The sequence below is a fragment of the Lepidochelys olivacea genome (assembly GCF_965140295.1).
Source record: "Lepidochelys olivacea isolate rLepOli2 genome assembly, chromosome: 3".
Lineage (NCBI taxonomy): Eukaryota > Metazoa > Chordata > Testudines > Cheloniidae > Lepidochelys > Lepidochelys olivacea.
In genome coordinates, this window is record NC_140413.1 from 171052972 (window position 1) to 171073873 (window position 20902).

The 20902-nt window shown below is 41.3% G+C and overlaps 1 protein-coding gene across 2 annotated transcripts in view; it reads left to right on the forward strand.

Moving 5' to 3' along the window:
• Positions 1-20902, forward strand: part of EML4 (EMAP like 4) — a 257098-nt gene that overhangs the window by 50818 nt on the left and 185378 nt on the right. Inside the window, exon 1 of one of the 2 annotated variants that reach the window (XM_084623062.1) lies at positions 15336-15375. The exons of the other annotated variant lie outside the window; for it this stretch is intronic. Within the exon in view, the coding sequence (XP_084479188.1) occupies positions 15351-15375 (25 nt within the window). The 5' untranslated portion in view covers positions 15336-15350. Of the gene's footprint in view, positions 1-15335; positions 15376-20902 lie in introns of those variants that run through there. 2 annotated transcript variants of the gene reach the window in all.

A 20902-nucleotide genomic window follows, 5' to 3' on the forward strand; every position in this document is an offset into this window, starting at 1 on the left:
TACGCTGGAGGGGAGGGATAGGATACAGAAGGACCTAGACCAATTGGAAGATTGGGCCAAAAGGAATCTGATGAGGTTCAATAAGGATAAGTGCAGGGTCCTGCACTTAGGACGGAAGAACCCAATGCACAGCTACAGACTAGGGACCGAATGGCTAGGCAGCAGTTCTGCGGAAAAGGACCTAGGGGTGACAGTGGATGAGAAGCTGGATATGAGTCAGCATTGTGCCCTTGTTGCCAAGAAGGCCAATGGCATTTTGGGATGTATAAGTAGGGGCATAGCGAGCAGATCGAGGGACGTGATCGTTCCCCTCTATTCGACATTGGTGAGGCCTCATCTGGAGTACTGTGTCCAGTTTTGGGCCCCACACTTCAAGAAGGATGTGGATAAATTGGAGAGAGTACAGCGAAGGGCAACAAAAATGATTAGGGGACTGGAACACATGAGTTATGAGGAGAGGCTGAGGGAGCTGGGATTGTTTAGCCTGCAGAAGAGAAGAATGAGGGGGGATTTGATAGCTGCTTTCAACTATTTGAAAGGGGGTTCCAAAGAGGATGGCTCTAGACTGTTCTCAATGGTAGCAGATGACAGAACGAGGAGTAATGGTCTCAAGTTGCAGTGGGGGAGGTTCAGATTGGATATTAGGAAAAACTTTTTCACTAAGAGGGTGGTGAAACACTGGAATGCGTTACCTAGGGAGGTGGTAGAATCTCCTTCCTTAGAGGTTTTTAAGGTCAGGCTTGACAAAGCCCTGGCTGGGATGATTTAACTGGGAATTGGTCCTGCTTTGAGCAGGGGGTTGGACTAGATGACCTTCTGGGGTCCCTTCCAACCCTGATATTCTATGATTCTATGATTCTATGAAATGTTAATTTTTTTACCTTTATTGCAAGTGATAATTAATTAATTAATTAATATCTTGATTTTTCAAACTCCCTGCATACCCACAACTTCCACTGACCTTTCAGAAGATTCTTTCCTCTTCTGAAAATCCAGTCACGGCCTATTTGGGTGGCTATCTTTAGTGTACATTCCTTTTGTTTTAATGTTTGTGTCAATAGAATTATTAACTCAAAGCCTTAATTAAAACGAAACGCCTTTTATTTGTGAATATACGTGGGAACTTGTTAGTCATTAATATGTTTTGTCACTTTGTAGTGAAACTCATTACATGATGTTTGTTTCAAATGAATAACTGTATTGCTGGGTCATTGGTCTATATTAATCTGAAATTAGCAGTTCGGTACAAGAAATGTAAAATTTTATTCTTATGAGACAGAAATGCATCCACGATTATTATTGTATCCTTCCTCTGTGTATGTGTGTGGGGGGAGCACATTATTTACTTAAAACAAAAAAACCTGAGGTTTTAAAAAGATACTTCAGAATAGACCATTTAAACATCTGTGCACTAGTGCCAGTGGATAGGTGAAAGGTAAGTGCTGCCCACTCCTCTCCCCTTCATTGTGGAAAATTGCTCGGGGGAAATGCTATTTACCCACCAAAACCACAGAATCTCAAAGCTTGAGCTTATGCTAGCTCGCAGCACAAATCTCTCCTCCTCTACCCCCTCTCTCCCAAATATCTGACCATGGTGGTATGTCATACTCTTACCTCTTAAAGAAAAGAAGAGTAAACAATTTATTTGAGTAAAATGATTCGGTGCTAATTCAATTTGAAGAAAATTTGCAAAATAAGTAATAAGATATTGGTGTCAGATATCTCCTGTTTGTATATCTGATGCATATGAAGAACAGTTTTTTGTTCCTTTGCTAAAAGATTTATTAACTAATTCACATTTGTATATGAATTGAAAAAAAAGAATAGTTTCCCATGTCCCATTGCTCATTACTGTATTTATTCTAATTGTGTATTACTGAATTAGCATTTCTGTTGCATCTTCAAAGTTTCTCAAGTCACTTTACAAGCATTTATTACTTAATCCACACAAGTACCCTGTGAGGAAGGTGAACGTTACTCCTACTATACAAATAAGGTATCCATGGTACAGAGTTAAGTGACTTGCCTGAGGTCACATGGCAAGTCTCTGGCAGAACCAGGAAGTGAACCCAGGTCTCTTGACTCCCAGGACTTGGGGTTCAGCAACAACTCCATCCTTCCCTGACCTACTGATTATGCACTACAACATATATTGTCCTGTATGACTTCCATAATGGTGCTTAGATATATCCATGCATTTCTCTCCCTTGTTTTGCTTTGGTTGTAGGAGAATATTTTTGTGCTCTTTATTGTTGTTTTTTTCACGAATGTGATTTTGTTTATATTTTAAGAGAGCAACGTTAAATGCATTCCCAGTAGGTTAGGTAGTTAGTCTAAATGCTTAAAACTTAACCTGTAACTCTACAGTTCCCATCTATAAATTTATCATTAACGAACTGTCAGCTCCCAATTTATTAACATTTAATTTTTCTGCAGTGTTGTCACTATAAGCCTTAAGGTTTAAAATAAAGTTGTTTTAAATCTTTGCTGTTTAGATGTAATCTTTTAAACATTTTAATCGTAGCCCTAAAAAGAAGAAGCAATGAAAATCTGATTAATATTCACTTACACACAAACACACTTCTATTTTTTTTATACACACATTGACTGCAAGTTACTATTTCTCAGCTGCAACATCTGTTTTCCTGCTAAACGCTGATAGCTATGCTACATCTATTGTTAGTTGTTCTTACAGTGTCTAATGCAATCAGACCTTGAGCCTTAATTTGGTGTTCCTTGGTGCTACTGTAACACAAATAATAGTAAATTTGACTGAAACTCGTATCAAGTGAAATGCTCAGTAAGATTATATCAAAAAACAGAAATTATATGCAGATAGTGTCACAATTGCACTCTGTACTAAAATAGCTTTGCTTCAGGAAGTCCTGCATAGTACCATACGTGTTCTACAGAAGGCTGAGTATACTTTGTTTCAAAGGAAAGCTGAGTAAAATGGTATAGGATTACAGTGTTAATCTGTGTTCCACAACTATTGTATTGTTTCACAACGGTTCATACAACGTGACCTGGAGACATGCTGTGCTTTGAACCCAGAGTTAACCAAGTGTAAAATATAGAGTCACTGTTTATGTTTAGAAATGTTTGAAGATGAGAATATCATGAACATGATGGGCATTCTTTTATGCAGCAAAGGTAATTTGTGATCAACAAAGCGATAACTTCATTCATTCACTATACAAAAAGGGGATGAGCAGATAAATTGAGAAGTTTAACCAATTATTTTAAAAAGATGATCCACACAGAGCTCTAATACCGTGCTTCATGGTTTGTGAAATTTGACCATTGTAAAGTGTGGCTGTGTAGAAAAGATTTTAAATATTGCAGACTTGCAATTCTCATCAGTGCAGTGTTTTCAGATGTTTTCACATGAGTTTGAATTTAAAATTTAATATTAAGTTAAACACATTCTATCTTAGGAAACCTATACAGTTACTTATAGATTGGGGTTGCCCAAACTTACTGACCTGCTGAGCCACATATGACAATCTTCAGAAGTTCAAGAGCTGGGGCACAGCTGCCAGGACTTGGGGCTTCAACCCCATGGGAGGCGCCTGATGGGGCTTGGGACTTCAGCCCCACTCCTGCTGAAGACCTGAACCCTGGCAGGTGTTCCCCCCTGGGGCTGAAGTCCTGAGACACCCCTCCCCACTGGGCAGAAGCCCTGAGAACCCCCTCCTCACTGGGCAGAAGCCCCTACCCCACCATCCTGCTGCAAGGCAGAGGTCCTGAACTCCCTCCCCTCCCCACAGTCTGGTAGGTGGGAAATGGGGGGGGCCTCTGTGAGCTGCACTTTAACAGTAAAAGACCCCCATGTGGTTCACCAACCACAGTTTGTCAACCCCTGTATTATAGTGCAGGGACAATCCTGTGTTAGTACCCCTCCCACCCTGTCCCTGCAGGGCAGAAGCCCCTAGTCCCACCACCCTGCTGCAGGGCAGAAGCTCCCACCTTCCCTATCATGTAGGTGGAGAATGGGGGGAGGGTGTAAAAGAGCTGCATGCAGCTCATGAGCCACAGTTTGGTCACACCTGCTATAGAACATTTCCAGTTCTTGATTTATTGGTAGTCTGTGAGCTACTTCAGTGGGCTACAGTAAAAGTTTTCGCAAAAAGAAAAGGAGTACATGTGGCACCTTAGAGACTAACCAATTTGTTTGAGCATGAGCTTTCGTGAGCTACAGCTCACTTCATCGGATGCGCTGTAGCTCACGAAAGCTTATGCTCAAATAAATTGGTTAGTCTCTAAGGTGCCACAAGTACTCCTTTTCTTTTTGCGAATACAGACTAACACGGCTGTTACTCTGAAACACACATACTACCAAACATATTCTGCTTGAATTGAGACAAATGGGATGTTTGTTGTACAACTGGTGGAGAGAGGAGCTATCAGAATTCTAATTAAAGGGACTGGTACACCTGTGTTTTCTTGCCTCCTGCAGATGGGTGTAAATCATATTATGCTGATTCTCATTAGTTATGGAATTTTAAGTTTTATGCTAGATACGCCTTTCCCTTATTTATTCGTGCTTTGTTCTGTTGTTTTCCTGTTTTCATTGATGGAAGCGATTTGCGTTTTCATTTGGTTTTTAGATTTCTTGCTGAATGAGCTAGTAATTGCTTTTTTTGAAGCTGTTTTGTGCAGAAAGCTTGTCAGATTCAATAGCACTTAAGTTACTAATCTTTAAAGATTTGCTACACAACATGCATTGGCAAGTTCCTTCAGCCTTGATTGCCTGTCCTTTATGTGCACTAAACATACAGACCTGTCAGTTGTTTTCTGTATTGTGTTGTAACTATTTTAGTGCCTTTAGACATGTCAAGCCATGATTTAGATTTAAAACATTGATTAACATTTTTGAACTGTGCCTATCTTTTTTCCATTTATTTAGAGTAAAAATGGATTAGTGCTATTTGAAAATGTTTTGCAAATGCTTATACTGTCAAAGGAAATTAAGCGATGGATGTTTGTATTTACCAGTATACTATGTGGTTCTGTTGTGAACAGCAGGGCTTTTAATAGTTGACCAATAACATAAGTGGATCCATTCACAACAGAAAATTTCTGGCTGTTAGGAACTGAAACTTTCTTGATTAAATCACTTTCACACCCTTCAGTTGCAGTAAACTGCTTGCAAAGACTCCATGAGGATTCCTTTCCCTAGGGCTTTTCTATGCAACAATTCACCCTTCACAGAAATTCTGCTCTTACCCTCTTTACCTAGGGCTTGCTCTAGGGGAACACTTTCCTGAGCAACAACAGACTCTTTCTGGGTCTCCCTTACATCCAGAATTACCTCTGGCCCATCCGGCGGATTCCTACACAATCCCCTTTCAGGCAAACTCGCAGACTTCCTAGATAAAAGGTCAGAAGCATTCTCCTTCCCTTTGCCACACACAAGTTCAGGAATCTTTTCCTTCTTGCTACAGGTTTCCACACCCTCAGTAGGTAACACAATCACATCACCTTCATGCTCTCCTTGTGCCCTGGCTAGGATCTCACCCTGATTAGACAGAGTTGCTACACCCTTTCCCAGCCAAACACTAGCAACAGGTAAAATACAAGCACCAGAATTGTCTGGTCTCTGGGATTTTACATAGACACTAACTGGATGCGAGCTAGTTACAGGGCCATTCTCCGGAGCAGACACAAACTTAGGGCCATTCCCTTCCTGGGCTTTAGCTGAATTGAGAACAAACTGTGAGACAACTGCACTATTCTCAACCATCACAGGCTGAAAGGCCCCTTCTGTCTGCTCCACAGACAAAGAAGAGCCAGACACACTTTCTCCTTTACCAGACACACAGCTTGGGATCTCATTCCCCTGGTCCCAGCACACAAGGCTGGTTACAGACAACTGCTTGGAGATCAGGGTAGCTCCCTCCATAGGCAAGTCAATACCCCTGACAGACACAGGCACATTTCCTTCACTGTCACAATTCTCTACCCAGCTAACAGGTAAGGTACAGGGACACTCATCTTCCACTCTCCTCACCTTCCCACCCTGCTGACTGGACACAGCCATCAGCTCACAAGGCTGCCAAGGCTCATCCAAACTTTCCATACCAAGCATCTTGCCACTCCCAACAGATAATGTTCCCTGCCTGTGTCTCCCCCCACTCAGCTAGGGTCTCAGCTCCCACTGTGCTCAATGCTGCCCTTGCTGTCCCAGTGGGGGTAGCAGCGAGCTCGCTGCTTTCCTCACTGCATCAGAGCCAGCGTGAGCCCCCTCTCCCGTGTGCAAGGGGGGCGGGGAGCCCGAGGGGTCTGGTTACAGGCAGGCAGGTAGCCTGAGCCTAGCAGCTCCTCCCTGCTGCCAGCCAGGTCATCTGCATTTTCACTGACCATTTCCCTCTCCACCGATTGGTTCCCTGGATTCAAATTCAAACCCTTGGGAGTTATAGGAGCAAGGCCTGGATCCTGTCCCAAAGAGACACAGTCCCCTCACAACAGGGTCTCGCAGCTGGTATCCTGGAGAACCCCAACAACCAGCCAGCCCCACCCCTCCTGGGATCTGGGCCATAGGCAGGGTGAGGGGGCTTCGTCCCTGGGACCCTCACCCAGCTCACACAGCCCCTCAGCATCTGAGGCTGCACCACCCAAGGCCTGACAACAGTTCTCTCTGTCCCAGGATCTCACCACCCCAGGAATGTCTCCCCATCACCTTCCGCTCCCACTGGAGGTCCGAGGGGCCTGGCCCCAGGAAACTCCACACAGACATATAGGTTGGGACCAGGAGTGGGAGCATGTCCACCTCCCCACCCATCTGGCTGACGGAGTCTATGGCCTTGGGACCCAGCAAGGGAGCTAGACACCGGGGCTTTTCCGCAGGGTCCCCCTGGTTCAAATCTCCAGCCTGCTCAAAGGCAGTGAGGTGGGCATCCACATCCCACCCCTCCTTAACCAGGGGCAGCAATTTAGTCTCGAGGTTTCCTGTGGAACTGGCACCCCGGGGTCTATCCCCACTCACCCCTGGGAGGTCCCCTGTGCCTCTCCGCTCTCCCACCGCCAGTTCATGCTGCTGCTGCCTCTGCAGCTCTTTCTTGGACTCTCGTCTCTCACAGTCCTCTTGCTCTCTCGGACTCAGCTCCAATCCTGTCCATCTCCGATCTCCTGATGGGGAACCCGATCGTGAAGACCCCCGTCTGGTCGGGGACAGGAGTCTTGGCGATGCCTGGCTACCACTCCAGCTGCTCCCAGATCCTGCTATAGCCCCATTTGGGGTCAGGAATCTGTTCCTGCGAGCGGTCATCCTCCTCCAGCTGCACAAAGCTGTGCTTTGATGAACTTTCCAATGTTCAACCCTTTCTTTCTGCACAGGGTTACAATGTCCTTCTTAAGGAGACGGTGACAGGCCATCACTCCGCTCTTCCCAAGTTGTTGTGGACTCACAGGCCTGTGTGCTCTCAGCTCCCCATGGTTTCCAGAGAGAACCCCTAGTGTGCCAGCCCTTCTCGAGGTCACCACCTCTTTGCCAGGGTCGAGCTCCAGACTCCTCCGCCCCTAGACTAGTCGCTGCAATCCCCAGGGGAACCCTGTTACTGCAAAAGTCCTTCTCTCTCCCAGGGCCAAGCCGCAGGCTCCTCCGTCCCGAGACTGCTCATCGCAGTCCCCAGGGGGACCCCATTACTGCACAGTCCTTCTCGCTGGTCACACGCTCCCAGGGGTTAACCGCTCCCCGAAACTGCTCCTCTCTGAGCCTTCAGCATGCCTGGTCCTTGTCAATCCCCCTTCGTTTTACTGCTCCCCCGTCACTTACTGCAGGAAGTGCCATCCATGGGGTGCAGTACATCCCACCTCTGCCACCAGTTGTCACGGAGTCCCTGGGCAATGCTCTGGAACTGCTCCCCATGAAGCCACCCAGGACTCTGGGGAAGTCTCCTTTCTGTGAGCAGCCTGTCTTCAGGAGACACAGCTCACATAGCTTCCACCTTCCTGGGTCTGACCTTGGAGCATTCGGTGTCCTCTGCCCCTCCGTGTGCTTCCCAAAGCAAGTCCGCTCAGGAGGGGCTCCTGGGGAAGCCAGAGGGTCCTGCACCCCAACTTCGCAGTCAGACATGACTCTCAGCCAGCCAGTAAAACAGAGGTTTATTAGACGACAACAATGTGGTCTAAAACAGAGCTTGTAGGTGCAGAGAACCGGACCCCTCAGCTGGGTCCATTTTGGGGGGCAGTGAGCCAGACATCCACGTCTGCCCTTCACTCCATGTCTCCGGCCAGCCCCAAACTGAAACCCCCTCCAGCCCCTCCTCCTCTGGGCTTTGTCCCTTTCCCGGGCCAGGAGGTCACCTGATTCCTTTGTTCTCCAACCCTTTAGCTCTCACCTTGCAGGGGGAAGGGCCCAGGCCATCAGTTGCCAGGAAACAGGGTGTCGGCCATCCTCTGTGTCCAGGCCCCTGCACACACCTGCCCTCTAGGGCTCTGCAGTGATCATACACCCTTATCCCACCCCCTGGATACTTAAGAACTGCATAGGGGAAACTGAGGCACCCCCACACTATTCAGAGGAAACATTAAGAACAGTCCCACTTCGTCACATCTCTCCCCCCTTCGAGATCGAATTGAGCGGGGTCACTTTAGCCAGTGACCTGGGGAAGTTCGAAGCCACCAACGTTCCCATGGATGCCCCAGCATTTCTCCCATTCCTTGGTAGGAGTTACACCAGGCCCTTCCAGTTTCACGCCCTCCCTTAGGTCAGGGGTAGTCGATAGCACTCGCAGGCCGCATGTGGGAAGGTTTATGCGGCTTGTGCCCTTTGGCCACCCCCAAAACCCGAGGGGGTCAAACTGGGATTGGGTCTTCTCCCCAACAAGCTGGCCAAACAAAGCCACTTGGTTATAGGACTGTTTAACTTTCTTAACAGCTTTCACTTCATCTGAGCCCTTCTCAAAGCTATCCACACTGGATCTTTCAACAGGAAAGTCAGTGGATCCATTCTTGAGTATGTTTAGTTCTAGAGTACAGAAGAGAAGGTATTCTTAATTTAACCCTAAGTAATATGCAATAGTTGATTCAAGAAGCACCTCTAAATAATAGTGGCCACATTGTAATTAACTTCAATATCTCTGGTGGCGGAGAAAGTACCAAAAGTTAGTATGGTGTCACTAAACTTCAGAAAAATGGATTAAAAAAACTAAATTAGTCATAAAGTTTAATGCCAAAAGCAAAAAAATTAAGATCCCTAAGATCATTAGATTTGGCATGGATGTTATTTAAGGAAACAATAATAGTCTCAAAAGGCATGCATACTTCTAAACAATAAAGGAAGCAGGAAGGCAAAAAGTAAACCATTGTGGCTAAATGGCAAGGTTTGAGCCAAACAGATCTCCTTTAGAAAAAGGAAATTCAACCTAGTGAAGCCAGTGGAAAGGAGCATAAACTACTGTAGATAATATACAAGAAGGAAATTAGCAAGGCTACAATGAATTTGAAGGGCAAATAATTGAAAGTATTACAAAAAAATCTTTGTCAGAACCAGGAAACTTTTGTGTGTGTGTGTGTGAGAGAGAGAGAGAGCGAGAGAGGGTGAGTGCACTAACCCACCAATGGGTAGAGGGTGCAGTTGAGGAATTGTGCAATTGCTAAGAAGCTGAATAATTTCTTTGCACCAGTCCACACCACAGAGGCTGGAAGAGTGATCCCTACCACCTGCCCTACCCTTTTCTGGTAATAAAAATGAGGTACTATGATGATACCTGTGCAGATGGTTTTATACCGAAGAGTTCTGAAGGAATTTAAGAATGAAGGGGCTGAACTACTAGTAAAGATCCACAATTATTCGTTAAAATCAGGTGCGTTAATTGAGGATTGGAGGCTGCAAATGTTGTACCAGTAACTTTAAACAAGTTGTAGAGGGTGATCTGGGTAAGTAGACCAGTCAGCACTCTCTGTCTGGCAAATTGTTGAAATGAAAATTAAAAACAGAAATGTAAAATATCTTCAAGATCGTATGATGTGGTGTAATAAGCACAGCTTCTGCAACAAAAAATATCACTTGCTAATTTATTAGTTTCTTTAGTAGCCTTTTGTGACAGCTTTTTGAAAGTCCAGATAAATTATATCAAGCTGTTTTCTTCTCTTCACTCTGAGTGACCTGTTCAAAGAATTCCAAGTATTTAGGGACCAAAGGAATCTGCTGTCATAGATCAGAGAGTTGCTAAGAGCCAGAAAAAAATGAATATAATAAATAAATGGTCAGTTTACGCCATTGTGAAACTTTAGCAGCAGGCTGCCACAAGATTCTGTACTAGAAGTGGGGTGCTTAACGTGTGTTTTGGAAAAGGTGGTGCACAGCAAAGTGGTAAAAGTTGCAAATGACAGTTATGTAATGTAGTCAAAATCAGAAAGCATTGTAAAGAACTTCAGAGGGGCCTAACCACGCTAAGTAAATTGGCAGCATGATGATATGTGAAATAGTGCAGGTTGGAGGGAATAATCTGACCTACTCATCCCACTAAATTAAATTGGGGTGGAAAGAGTGGGGAAGGACACTTGGATATCATTGTGGTCAGCTCGTTAAGACCTCCGCTTAGTGTGCAGCAGTAGTCCAAAAAGCAAACAAGATGGCATATAAAGAATGGAATAGAGAATAATATGGAAAATATTACTACCCCATTATATAAATCAAGGTTACAAGCTCCTCTGGTGTACTCTATTTGGTTCTGTTCTCCTCATTTCGAAAAGAATATAGCATAAATAGGAAAGATTTCAGAGATGGTCAACAACAGTGATTAGGTACATGGAACAACTCATATGAAGATTGAATGAAAAAATTGGGACTATTTATCTTAAAAAAGGAGATTAAAAAGAGGGAATTTGATAAAAGTGTATTGAAATAATGAATGGTATAGAGAAGGTACTGTAGATCAGAAATTTCTATTCTAATTCTAGTTCTAGTTTTAATACAAGAACTAAGGAACATTCAATGAAACCGAAAGATGGTAAATTGAAACTCCATAAAAGGAAATACTTTTTTCACAGAGAGAATATTTAGATGGTGGAACTCATTGCCACAGGATGTCATTGAGCCCAAGATTCTTAGCAGGATTCAAAGATGGATTAGACATTTATAACAAGAATATTGAGAGGAGTTACAAAAAATAACAAAAAATATATGGGAAGTGATAGGCTTCAGGGCATAAGCAATCTTCTAATTATTGGGGTTGGGAGAAAAATTTCCAGAGGGTAGGTTATTATATAAATGCCCGTGGCTGGGTTCCTTGCACCTTACTGTGTAGCAGCTGGTACTGGCCTTTCTCGGAAACAGGATAGATGAGCCACTGGTCTAATCTAGTCTGGCTATTATAATTTTCCTACAGTACCATCACTTTGAAAAATTTGATAGAGCCACATAGGTGTTATACACTGCAGTGAGGTGTTTGTTGGGTTTTATTGGGAAAGGGAGAAAGGGAGACTCCTTCCTTTTTAAAAGAAACTTAAATGCTAAAGGATGTATATTGGGCTCAGGACTCCTCCTGCACAAAAATCACCATGAATCAGACTAACAACTCTGCAACTTCATCAAATACATTTTGGGAATATCTCCCTCTTCTGTGGGAGGGTTATATGAGTCTTTTGATGCTGACAAGGGGATGCAGACTCAACCCCACAGATCCAGATCAGCAAAGGCAGGAGTTGTCCTGAATGGATGGCTGCCCCCTCCATTAGCTGTGCTAACTCCTCCCCTCCCAGTGATAGCACAGATCCTGTTGGAGCCATGTTGCCCTTGGCTGCCTTGTTCTGGCTGCTTATTTGCAACTGAGGAGAGGACTCATGAAGAATTAATGCAGCATTAAATTCCAGCCAGATTTGGAAGTCCAAAGGCTGAGCAGATGACGGTGCCACAGGAAGAAGTTGGTGTAGCTTTTAAAAAGGAAGGTAAATACAAACTCTTACCATAATTGTCTTTTTTTTTTAAGAAAAAGAAAAATATGACCGTTATGGGTTTGTCAGCTTTAGCATATTAGATCCTTGGTATGCTCAGTTTGAGCCTGTTGGGGTATTTCGAGATTTTGCACCATTCCTGTAGAATGAAATACAGAACATTTTGCTAAGTTGAGCATGCTTTTCTTCTGACAATGTTTGGTAACTACCTTTAATTTAAACTGATGGGTGTGCGTGGCCCCTTTCAGTCCTACATAAAAAGCAGATCCCTACTCTAAAGAGTCTGTCTGAATTATGACTTTTCAGATCTACAGAATGTAAGGGTTGTTTCAGTAGATCAGACCAGCGATCTAATAGTCCGTGTCCAACAGTGGCTAGTCCCGGGTGCATCAGAAGAAGTGCAAGATGCTCCACGTGCACAGTTAAATAACCTAATAGAAGTTTATTTGTAAGCTTTATCAGTTAATAGCTAACTTGTGCCCTCACAAATCAGGGTTTATATCCCTTATAAAAATGTTTCACTCTTTCTAAAGTAACTCTGAATATTCTCATGATCCATTATCCATCTCCAGTACTCTTAAAAAAAAAAATAAAAATCTTGCTACGTTCCTGTTTTCAGTGGTATTTTGTCGTAAGGAATTGAAATGGAAGCATACTGAATTTAATTGCTGAAACATTGCCATTGGATGTCTTTTGTTTTCTGTCCATAGTACCGACTTCATAGCTGGCACAATGTGTCCAGGAATCCTGTCGCTTGCACTGTGTAATTTAGAGAAAAGAGTCAGTTCTAAGGTGGCTGTAAAGAGTGTTCCATTTATTTAGAGAAATACAATTAGTAATTTTTCGGGAACAAAGCAGAAATGTACTAATATTTTGTAGTACATGAAAATAAATTAAAAGCAAACACATTGATACTTCGATAGGAGGAGTACCAAGCTATAAAAAAAAAATTTAAAAGGAGATAAAGTCAGAATTTTAGGTGTTCAGATGTTTTTTAACATCAGCCCTCCCTCTAGCTAAAATTCAGACTCTCTTTAAAAAGTCACATATAGTTCATGCACAATAAAGATAAACGTGTATATATTTTAAAACAAACAAAAGCCCCAAACTGATCATTCAACTTATCGCATGGTGGAGAACACCGTGGCCCAGATTTTCCTACGACGATGATAACATCAATTAGAGATTTTTATGCAAATCTCTGTGTGTGTGTGTGTAAATCTTGAGTTATAAAATGCTCATGTAGATGTGTTCAAACACAGAAAGATCTATTCATAATTTCAATCTGCTTCACAGATGCAAAGTAACTTCTTGAGGGGAATTATACATTAGTTTGGTGTGAGGATTAATTCAATTTTTTGGAGTTTGAAAAAGGAAAAAAATATTTTGCAAATAAACATGTATATATTCCAGTGTTTAAAAATGTTATGTTCAGATAATCCATGTTGGAAAAGACATGAAAGCTATAGTAATTCCTTTTTACTATTTGCAGGGTATTATGGGAATTAAAAATGACTTGCTTAATAAAATGTGTATACAGTATATCAGGTCTAATTGAACACGTAGAAGCACTATACGTAAAATATAGTTTAAAAATATAAGTTTTCTTTAGTCTAGACCACACTCTACAAATCTCTACTCCATGTGTGACCTGTTGACAGGTGAATTTGGTAAATATGTGCATTATTATTGGTGTTTTAAAAAATCTTTTTAATTCCAGCAAGAATATGATGAACAGTATCTTTAGCAAAGTTGCTCCTGTATGGATATATATTATGTTTTACTTTGTGCCCTGATATGCAGCAAACAAAAAAACAAAACAGCATGCTGTATTTTTCTTTGTCCTGTAGAGTGGTATGAAGTATTACACAATCATATTATTTGCAGCCGTTATTCATTCTTGTTTAATGCAGTATCCAATTACTGTAATATAAGTAGGAAAACACACAGAGTAAATTATGTAAACTAAATGGGATTCATGTAGAAACTATTGGTTCTTAACAATTGTTCAGGAAACCCTTTGATAGCCTGAGAAAAATTGCCTAATTTTCCCCTAATTTTCATCAACATAAAAGTTGATGGTCTTTTACACAGGGACACGGGAATTGCAATATGAGATCACTCCTGTTGTCCATATAGTTCAGTATCCTGTCTCCAACCATGGCCAATACCAGATTGACATACATGACTGCAAGGTACAGCTCCCCCAACCCCCACAAGGTAGGCAGCTGTGAGGTAACCTGTCTCCTAACCCCCTAATAGCTAGAGATTGTTTAAAACCGTGAAGCATGAGGTTTTACGTCCCTTCCAAAACACTTACTTCGTTTAAAGTATCTACTATCAAAACTGGATATTCTTGTTTCTTCAATTTTTTCCGTTGTAGTGACAATAGCAAGTTTTTACTTGTGAAGAGAACTAACTGCTGCATGTTTGGAGCGGGGAGTTGCATCTAGTGACTCTGTCATTTGCTTTAAATCCTGATATAAATTTACAACTAAATAATCTCAACTGGAGGCAGGGAGTTAGTTCTGTTTTTAAGTAGAATGTTGATAATTTATAATGTGGTATTGACTTTATTCCCTTTTTGAACAAACAAAATAAGAAAAGCATTACATCTTCAAAATGTATGCAAGGTGGATGAAATTATTCTTACTGATACCTAAGACTATAACGTTCTTAATAGATAATTCATAAGTCTTTCTCACTAACATGATCTTAAAATAGGTGGTTTAGCAGTTGTTCTGATAATGTAAGAGTAGAAGGTTTTAAGTGATTTCTGTAAGGGTAAAGAAAATTTTATTTATTTATTTATTTTACTTTATAAGGATGATACCAAGAGTTTTCTGGAAGAAATTTTGATTGCAAGAAAAATTTAAACCTCAGAGTTCGTTAAGAAAAATGTGAATATCTGAATTCTTGTCTTCTCATCTTTCTTGTTCTGGAGCTGGGCATACATATACTTTCATTCATGTTCACTTGTGATCATTTGAAACAAGAGTAACACTTGTTCAGTGTGGAAAGTGTTTAAATATATATTACTTGGAGTTAAAAAGCAAATGGTGTAATTTTATTTTTTTCCTAAATGACCTTGAATGTAAGTCAGTGCAATAATTGGTTATTGCTGGAACAAAAAGATAGCCCTGTCTTAGGTTTGTTTGAATTCAGGAAGCTGTGTTTGCCAAAGTTAATTTTTGTGACGCAGCTATGTCAGGTTTCAGCAGCCACACCTCTTCTAAGCAGTTTCAAATCTTCAGTTTTGACCTTTGTTCATAGCAGTATTGCTTTTCTAAAGAAACACTCGAGGCTTTAAATTGATTCTCCTAAAACAGCTCAATGAAAACGGGAAAACACAAAGTTTTGAAATGAAAAAGCAATAGCAAATACTGTTAACGTTTGCAACCTTTGTTTTATTAATTTTATTCAGCAACAACCGGATAATAACAGGACAGATGGATACTGATCCCAATCATTGCGGTAAGGATAAGTCTAAACATTACTGTGATAACCAGTGAATGATGTAGCTAATGAGGCTTTTGTTAAGTGGAATATTACAGCAAAGCTACTTTAATTCTTGTTTTTAATAAAATAACACTGGCTTGGCACTCAGGATTTTTCGAACATTGTAAGAGAGCAGATTATTTCTTATACAATGTATAAAATTAAGCATGCATGACTGCTGCTGCAGGACCTTTTTCAGTACAGCATCAGACAGGTGTTATTGCAGAAGGTTTGCCCTTTGCTTTGGCAGTTAATGTAAACCTTGGTTCATAGTAATCAATGCCGCTGAACTGTTCTCTTTAGAGCTATGAAAATAAGTTTCCATAGCTTTATAGTGAAGGTCATAGAGTTATGGCTCTATAATAGCTTTTAAAGTTATTAACGCCTGTTTTCAGAGGGTTATGCTTTGGATGAAGAAAAATCCATTTTTTGTTTAAAGTGTAAAACTGTGCTTTTGTGTTCAGTGATTACATTGTACATATTGACTGAAGTCAGTGGGGCTCTGCATGGGTACAGTTTTGCAGGACTGGGGCCTTGATTGGTGTAAATCATTACCGATGTAAAAACTTGGCGAGTAATTGCTGTTTTAATTGCTTTTCATATTAGGAGGAAAAAATATTTCCTGAGCGCTGAATGTGGGTCTTAAAATATCACCATTTCAAAAGAGGATGTGCTCATTGTGCCTGTGGCAATCCATAGTTGTGCACGCAAATGCTTAGTTTGCATAGTATAAATAGCCAACTTTTGTGGTAGAACCCTTTGAAAATTTGACCCCTAGAGGCAAATGTTATTTTTAATGGACTTTGCCAAGTCCATGATAAATATCATTTTTAACGTGTCTCAACATAACGTCCATCTCAAGCAACCACAGAACATTTTATAAATGTTGTGAAAATCTTAATTCCAGATATGTGAATATTGCTGAGCTTCTCCTGGTTCCACTGCAGAAGGGCTTTGTTGTAATTGTAGCAGATGGATGTGAGGGGAAAGACTGTGTCAAGAGACTAGTTTCTGGCAAGTTTTCAGCAGGTTGTTTAATATTACTCCATAATCATATAAAGCATTGGGAGTCAAGACCTTCTTCTTCTTCTTTTCTTTTTTTGTTTAAGAGCAGTTTTATAGGGGATTTGTAGAGACAGTGGGACATAGAACTTTTGCTTGTCAGTCACTTTTTAATTTTTTCCCATTTTCATGGTACCCCCAAATTATTGGACATCTGCCCTGTCCTGTGTGAAACAAGTTCGTGATTTTAATCTAGGGGTGTGTGTACACCAAAGGCACCATCACAGTTGTCACTAATTAGTAGGGAGCAGAACTGATGAGGAGGAATGAACATTTCACCTCCTCAGGAGGACGCGGGGGATGGGGAACCCGAGGCAGGTTGAGGCACACTGCTAGGGAAGTGTGGAGAACTTTGAACTGCTGGTGCTGCAGCCTCTGCTGTCTAGTTTGTGACAAAACTCCACTTAACTTTGAAAAAAAGCAATATTTTAAAGACTACACTATTTAAATGTTACTTAATAAAATAGGCCCCCTTTCTTCCCACCGAGAATCCCAGGGATTTTACTATACTCTTCTTAGGTCTCTCCTTTCTGTTTTGATTCCCTCCAGAGCCACTTCTTTCATCAGCCCCAAAGAGGTATCGGGAGAAAGTTTTTAGGGCTCCCATCAACTCGAAGGGCTAGGCTTGCCCCCCTATACTGGTGCTGGTATAAGGAAGGGAGATAGAGAACTGAACTTTTGTTCACTGGTGTAGCAGCACATTATACTGGAGCTGATAGCAAAATCCCCTGAGGAACAGCCAGGTTCTAGAATCTTTGATTACAGATATTTAGCAATACTTTCGTTTAAAATGAAACATTTGAATTCCTCCTGTTGCAGAGTGTTTCTTCATTTTGCCTTTGTATAACACATCTCTAGCTTTCTTATTGGTAGGAGATGTTGATTGTTGAATTCTTAGGACTTGTTAAAGCAGACTGGTAAATGTTTTCTGGTTAGGGATTACTTTCAGAGAACTGCTGTGTAAAATACATTCAGAGTATGTCCCTATCATTAAGATAGATATACATATACATATATTAATTATACTGTGAGAGGAGCTTTTTCAATCTGCTTTAAGTTCATGTGTTAAGTAGTTTCTTAACATGGCTGGAACACTTGTGAGATGGCATTTAAGACCTCAAAGTAGAGTTTTCCCAACATAATAGAAAGAGGATGTTTAACTGCATAACACTGATATGCACATGGACTGATCCTGGGAGGTCCTGCATGCTTTCAAAGGGACCTGAGGCTGTACAGCCCTTTCTAGGGTCAGGACTAGAGCTGGTCAGGAAATGGCTTTTGTTCCCATGAAAAAGTTTTCATTTTTGTCAAACATTTTATTTAAAAGCTTTTGGGTTTTTGTCCAAAAAACTGAAACCTGAATTTTTTGTATTTTATTTTATTTTCAATGAACACCTGACAAATTTAGACTGAAATGGAAGGTTTTTATAGACCATATGGTCTTGGGTGTGTGTGTGTGTGTGAAGAAATTGTGAAATGTTTTGAATGAAAACTATTCAGCAGCTCTAATCAGGATCTTAGTTTCTGGGAAACTCTCTTTTACCTTCTCTTTGGGTTGCAGCAAAGGTGGCAGATAAAGGCTGCTAATGTAAGGTGAAAACAGAATAGCAAAAGAGAGTTGAAAAATAAGCAGACTTAAACATGCTTTAACTGAGCAGCAGTCTTCAGGTTCTGTTTATCTTTTTATTTTATGTCTGACAACCTCTTAGAAGGGTGGGATGTGATGTGGTTTTTGGCTTAAGTTGGAACTGTGTAAAATTAAAAGTGTTGATAATTAAGCACTTAATTTTTTTCTGCATAGAGATAATTCTTTAATTTGAAGACAGGTTTACATGATATTCACACGACATAACGCCTACTTGCATTGCCTCCTTGCAAGACTGTTGGCAGTCTTGTACATTCCACTATATGTGCCTGTTTTCAATTAGCAAAAGCAAAATTCTCTGGGCACCCAAGGGACTGTCTCTCTAATACCTGACTTGAATGCTAATTAAATGTTAAAATACACTTGAACTAGAGATCGCTGCAGTTTATTTTGGATAATTATTGATCAGTGCTAAGCTATGAAAATAAGGAACATAATTACGTTAAATAGTTCAGTCATCTAGGGCAGATTCAAAGCGTGTGATCAATTGTTACATAAAAGCGGAGACTGAAAAAAGTGTTTTCAAAGTGACATTTGATTTGCTTGTGTTTTCTAGTTAAGAAAACAGAGGGTTAACAGAAGAGTTATTATTAGGTGAACAATCTATGCAAGTACAATGTATACTGGGGTTGTTGTAATAGAACTATATGGGACATATTGACAGTTGTTTTCAGTCACCCTTTTTGTAAAATAAGCAAAAATGCATTGGGAGAAATGTTTCAGTTTATTGCACAGCAAGTTAATTTCTCTTGTTTTTTCTCTCCTTCCTTTTCTTTTCTGTTTTTGCCAGTAATGTCCCTTTTCCAGAAACAAGATCATGTGAAAGCCACCCTGTTGTGCTACAGGTTTCTGGTTTTTTTTAATTTCTTTCCACTAAACTAGCTGCAACAAACACGGTGGCACTCCACCTGGCTTTGGAGAGGGTACCCTTGAGGATGCCCTTCATTCATGTCTAATAATAGGCCAGCAGGGAGTGCTCATACAAGAGCGTGATCAGCGTATGTCTTCCCCCTAAACGAAGTGTGTGACCTCTACGCTTGAGCTGATTATGGGCTAGTGTAAGCGATAAGGTCAGTCTCTCCAAGAGAATGGGGTGTTTCTTTTGTGTGGTAACTCCACATATGGCTGCCATTGTGCCATGTTCTTTGTCATGGCTCTGAAAAATTGGTTTTAGAGTCATAGTCAAAGAGATCAAGGCCAGAAGGGACCACCAGATCATGGAGTCTGACATCCTGTATATCACAGGCCACCAGCAGCACCTACACACTAAACCAACAACCAAAATCAGACCGAAGCATTACAGCCCACCAGAGACTAGACTGTTGTGTGCCACAGGAAGAGAGGAGAATAGGAGGGACTGAGGTGCACCAATGCCAAGGCCCCTGCAATGGCAGGGAAATGATTAAGTGAAATATACCCAGATAATCCTGGCAAGTGATCTGCACCCACACACTGCAGAGAAAGGTGAATCCCCCTTCCCTTCCCACATCACTGCCAATCTGGCCTGGGGAAAAATTCCTTCCCAGACGCACATATGGCGATCAGTTAGACCCTGCACCTGAGAGAATGCTTTGTATTCATTCAGAGCGTAAGCCTGTTTTCCATTCCCTTTATTGCTTATGGTCTGTGTGTGAAGGCATCTAGTCTAGAATCATTTCCATAGTGGCATTTCGTTTTCTCTGTGAAGGTGGTAACCTTGCTCACCAGAAACACCGTAGTTTATCTTTGGTTTCTGGAATGGGAGAGAAAACAATGTTGCAGTTTAAGCCATCTCTTCTCTCCCTTTGCAGCAGATTAGTTGTGGTAAATTCTCCTACCCTGCATAGAACCAGGCCCTTTCTATCTCATGGCAGTGATATTGGACATTTTTACATTTGGTAGATTTTTTTTTTCCTTAACAGTATTTGCATTTTTTCTTTTGGTAGAGACACTGACAACGTACAAATCACATTTCTGTCTGAGAATTTTGTTCAGAATATATAATTACAAGTTATATCTCAGATTGAAAATATGTTAGTGAAAAAATTGGTTTTTAATTTGTTTACTTTGTGCATTTGGCATTGCCTTCTGACTAGTGAGTTTCACTGTTTCCCTTGTATACTCAAATCAGTCAGTTTCTTTTGTGCTGAAAACCCTGGTAAACATCAACAAGGTGACATAACTCTTGTAAAATTTGGATTTTTTTTTAAATTAATCACTTGAGAAATATTCAGGTTGACAGTGTTCTATTAACCTGCTTCACTAACTTCTAGGATTCAAATTTCGAATGGCAAAAGGTCAGTCTGGATTTGTTCAGTGTTGGCTTGTCGTCTCAGAACATGTCTATGAAGTTTTATAACTAGGTTTTATTCAGAACATTGTAGCTGAAATCTTAAATCCAACCCTCCTCAACTGTCTGATCAAGGATTAGGAGTTAATTTCACTCCCTTTGGCCATTAGCAAGGCAATTGTCTGACTGTACTGAATTAGTATGTGTATCTGGTTGTATGTCTGAACGTGTATCCCTCTGAGGAATAAGTTGCTCCTTGGGGGCGGAGGGAGAGAAGGACGATGGTGCATCTTTTTGTTACAACTCCAAATGTGTATTTTTGTATGGAAAAACCCTCCAAAATGGCATGGTTGACAAACTTGTAAAATGTACATGATATTTAAGAGGCACTGGCCATTCAAATCTGCCCCTGGATGGGCAGGGGGGACCAGTGGTTCTCCTTCAGCTCCATCCACTTGAGACAAGAAAACGAGACACAGTAGATTATCCAGACATTCAGAATGTGATCATGCATACTCTGCTGGGCT